The sequence below is a fragment of the Phaethon lepturus genome, unplaced genomic scaffold, assembly GCF_000687285.1.
Source record: "Phaethon lepturus isolate BGI_N335 unplaced genomic scaffold, ASM68728v1 scaffold37949, whole genome shotgun sequence".
In the NCBI taxonomy this organism is placed as follows: domain Eukaryota; kingdom Metazoa; phylum Chordata; class Aves; order Phaethontiformes; family Phaethontidae; genus Phaethon; species Phaethon lepturus.
Window position 1 is genome coordinate 11942 of NW_010563601.1, and position 3701 is coordinate 15642.

General features: G+C 43.9%; 1 protein-coding gene across 1 annotated transcript in view; it reads left to right on the top strand.

Annotated features, from left to right (window-relative positions):
- The window catches only part of LOC104626639 (lon protease homolog, mitochondrial-like), a gene marked incomplete at its 3' end in the record, with an annotated part of 12221 nt that extends 9859 nt beyond the window's left edge, over positions 1 to 2362 (top strand). The window contains exons 9-10 of the mRNA XM_010294603.1: positions 942 to 1120; positions 2275 to 2362. Coding sequence (XP_010292905.1) covers positions 942 to 1120; positions 2275 to 2362 — 267 coding nt within the window. The remainder of the gene's footprint in view (positions 1 to 941; positions 1121 to 2274) is intronic.
- Between the last annotated feature and the right edge of the window lie 1339 nt (positions 2363 to 3701).

The window sequence follows — 3701 nt, forward strand, 5'->3', positions numbered from 1 at the left end:
TGACTACATTCTGCTATCTGATTTATTATTTTGAATGATTTATAGTCAACCTGTTGTTGCACACTTGCAAGCAGATAACACCTTTTGAGTATCGGTTTCTTAGGTTGCTTGTCAGCACTATTTATGTTGACTAAGCCCAGCCTTTATACAGAAATAGATTGAGTTGTATCATACAGGTCTATGGCTTTGATTATTGATTTGATTAATTCCATGCAGAGGAGATTTCTCAGTTGTAGCAATGCAAGCGAGGCTGATGATTTTAAGGTACTGAGAAATATCTATGCAGGTTCAAGCCTTAATTAGATTGGTGCTGTTGTCCTTGTATAGTATTTCTGTGGAGTTCAGTGCTGTAAGTGGAAGAGGTCAAGGCTCATCTTTGCTAAATAACTAGCTTGTTACAGGGGATCCACATCTATCTGCCTACTTGCACAGTGATTTCTTCACTGTAAGCATATGAGCAGTTGAGACTCAGTTCTAAACTCTGATCTTTTGATTTCTCAACTGCTGAGTGTTATTTGAGGGTTGCTTAGCATAGGAGTGTGAAAAGCTGCAAGTTTAACTTAGCAAAGAAAAAGTGGTACAAGTAGGAGATGCTCACCTGTAGCTTGAGAGACTCAGGTGAGAACTAGGAAAGCTAGAAGAACTAGAAGTCTGTCTTCCCGCTCCCAAGACAGTGGAGAGAGAGACTGCTTCTCCCAGTGAGATGAATACAGAGCACAAAACTCGGGGACAACCAAGTGTGTAAATAACCAGAGGGAAAAGAGGTACACCAGTATGCTTACTTAGCTTCTCCCCTTGCCCTCCCCAGCTCCTTTGAGGACCAATTTTGTGTATGATCCTCATTTTGTAATCGTTGCTTGACCTGATAACAAATATGTTTTGGTGTTGCTGTCTGGTGCAGTTGCCCTGTGTTCCCTACTGGTGCTTCATCTGTTCTGCAGGAATTTATAGCAGTCAGCCAGCTGCGAGGATCCACCCAGGGGAAGATCCTATGTTTTTATGGCCCCCCTGGGGTTGGCAAAACCAGCATTGCCCGCTCCATTGCCAGAGCCCTAAACAGAGAGTATTTCCGCTTCAGTGTTGGAGGGATGACTGATGTAGCAGAAATAAAAGGACACAGGTCAGTGTAACTTGAGCAGTTTCTCTATTCAGCAATTTTTAATTGTGTTGTCAAAATAGGAACTTAAATTGGGCAATGTATGTAACTTTCATCTCTGTTCTGCCAACCCTTGCTGATAGGAGTTGGGATATAGAAAGAGGTGAAAAGGATAGCAACGGGCAGAGTTTGGAATGTAATCATATCTGTGTCTCTGTGCAGTCACTTCCTGCTTCTTGTGTATCCTTATGGGAAACCTTTGAAAAGCTGTGTGAGCTACCCAAAAGCATTGGACTGATGCCAAGTGCTAATTAATGTGTCTATAAATGCCAGCATTAGAGAATGGTGACAGTTTGAACAGGGTCATTCACGTGTTCAGGTGTGATTGAGACTTGATTTCTGAATAACCAGGAGGGAGGTGCTGCATGAGGAAAACTTGGGAACAAGAATATTCATGGGGAGAACGAGAAGATGTGAATACAAAAATCAATAAATCTGACCCTGCCATGGATTTATTTTCCTTCCGCATTTACCTGAAAACAAAACTAGCAGTGTTTCCAAACTAGTAAGAGTAGCTGTGAATTGAATCTGCATGATTCTGCCTTATATGATACAGAAGCAGAGAGATACTTTATATGCTTTTTCAGGATGTTCTCTCCTCTGTGCCTTTTGGCATTCACTCTATTACCTTCTTGCTCTGCTTCTGCATTTTCCTGGATGCCAGTTCCCTCTAGCAGAAAGACTGTGTTCTGCTGCAGTTTGTTCCTTCAGTGTATCTTTTGATTTACACTGATCTTCCTTTTTTTCCCTACCAAGTGAGGGAATGAAACATTCCCTTTTCTAACATTTCTTTACCCAAAAAACAAGAAGTCATTGTTCAAACATCTCTGTTCTCAGCCTTACCTCTTTGCTTCCCTCTAATTTAAAATTGGTTAAAACTAAAGATTAAAAACTTCAGTCCAGGTGTATTCTGCCAAAATTCATGTCTGATCTCTACTAGAAACAGACTGGATGGGTCTTCATGCTTAGTATGGTGATGGAGAATGCTTTTGATAGATGTAGAAGAAATATAGACTTGTTTCCCAGCAGGGTATACCTGTTCCATCAGCTGCATGCTGTGTTGTGTGATGTGTGCTGTATTTACAATGGGTCCCTAAATACAGTTTCTGGTAAAACAGGAGGACATATGTTGGAGCAATGCCAGGAAAAATCATCCAGTGTCTGAAGAAGACCAAGACAGAGAATCCACTTATACTTATCGATGAGGTGATGTATCTGGCCTTCTAGTTTATGTTCTTAAAAACATGTATCAATTTGTGACCCCAACAGGAAAGATGGAGAAGTTAAGCCTCCTTTTAATTTAAATGAGACTGGGCTCTCAAGTTCTCTGATTGTCAGTGATACCTTAGACCCTTTGCTTTCTCTTCCTATAACAGACATCAATTTTAATATTTCAGTTGTGCCCTTCTCATTAAATTGCAGCTATTTGGATCACAAGGATCCTAACGGAAATGGATGGATATTCAGAGGCTTCAGTAGCTCTTGTGTTCCCTACCTAGGTGTGGGTACATCACTGCACAAAAACACTGTTTCCCATGTGATTATTAGAAAGAGCCACTCTCTCAGCAGGTCTAAAGCAGGACTATCACAGAATCACAGAATCACTTAAGGTTGGAAAGGACCTTCAAGATCATGAAGTCCAACCGTTAACCCACCGCCACCATGCCCCCTAAACCATGCCCTGAAGCACCACATCCACACGTTTTTTGAGTACTTCCAGAGATGGTGACTCCAACACTTCCCTGGGCAACCTGTTCCAATGCTTGACCACTCCCTTGGTGAAGAAATTTTTCCTAATATCCAATCTAAACCTCCCCGGCACAACTTGAGGACGTTTCCTCTCATCCTATCACCGGTTAATAGGGAGAAGAGACCAACACCCACGTTGCCACAACCCCCTTTCAGGTAGTTGTGGAGAGTGATAAGGTCTCCCCTCAGCCTCCTCCAGACTGACCAATCCCAGTTCCCTCGGCCGCTCCTCATCAGACTTGTTCTCCAGACCCCTCACCAGCTTTGTTGCCCTTCTCTGGACACGCTCCAGCACCTCAACGTCCTTCTTGTAGTGAGGGGCCCAAAACTAAACACAGGATTCAAGGTGCAGCCTCACCAGTGCCGAGTACAGGGGCATGATCATTTCCCTACTCCTGCTGGCCACACTATTTCTGATACAGGCCAGGATGCTGTTGGCCTTCTTGGCCACCTGGGCACACTGCTGGCTCATATTCAGCCGGCTGTCAACCAGCACCCCCAGGTCCTTTTCCGCTCAGAATGATCCCAACACCTTTCCACACACTTTCCCCCAAGCCTGTAGCATTGCATGGGGTTGTTGTGACCAAAGGGCAGGACCCGGCACTTGGCCTTGTTGAACCTCATACAACTGACCTCAGCCCATTGATCCAGTCCCTTCAGCAGATCAACACTCCCATCCAATTTAGTGTCATCTGCAAACTTACTGAGGGAGCACTTGATCCCCTCAATCAGATCATCAATAAAGATACTGAACAAGACCGGCCGCAGACCTGAGCCCTGGGGAACACCGCTTGTG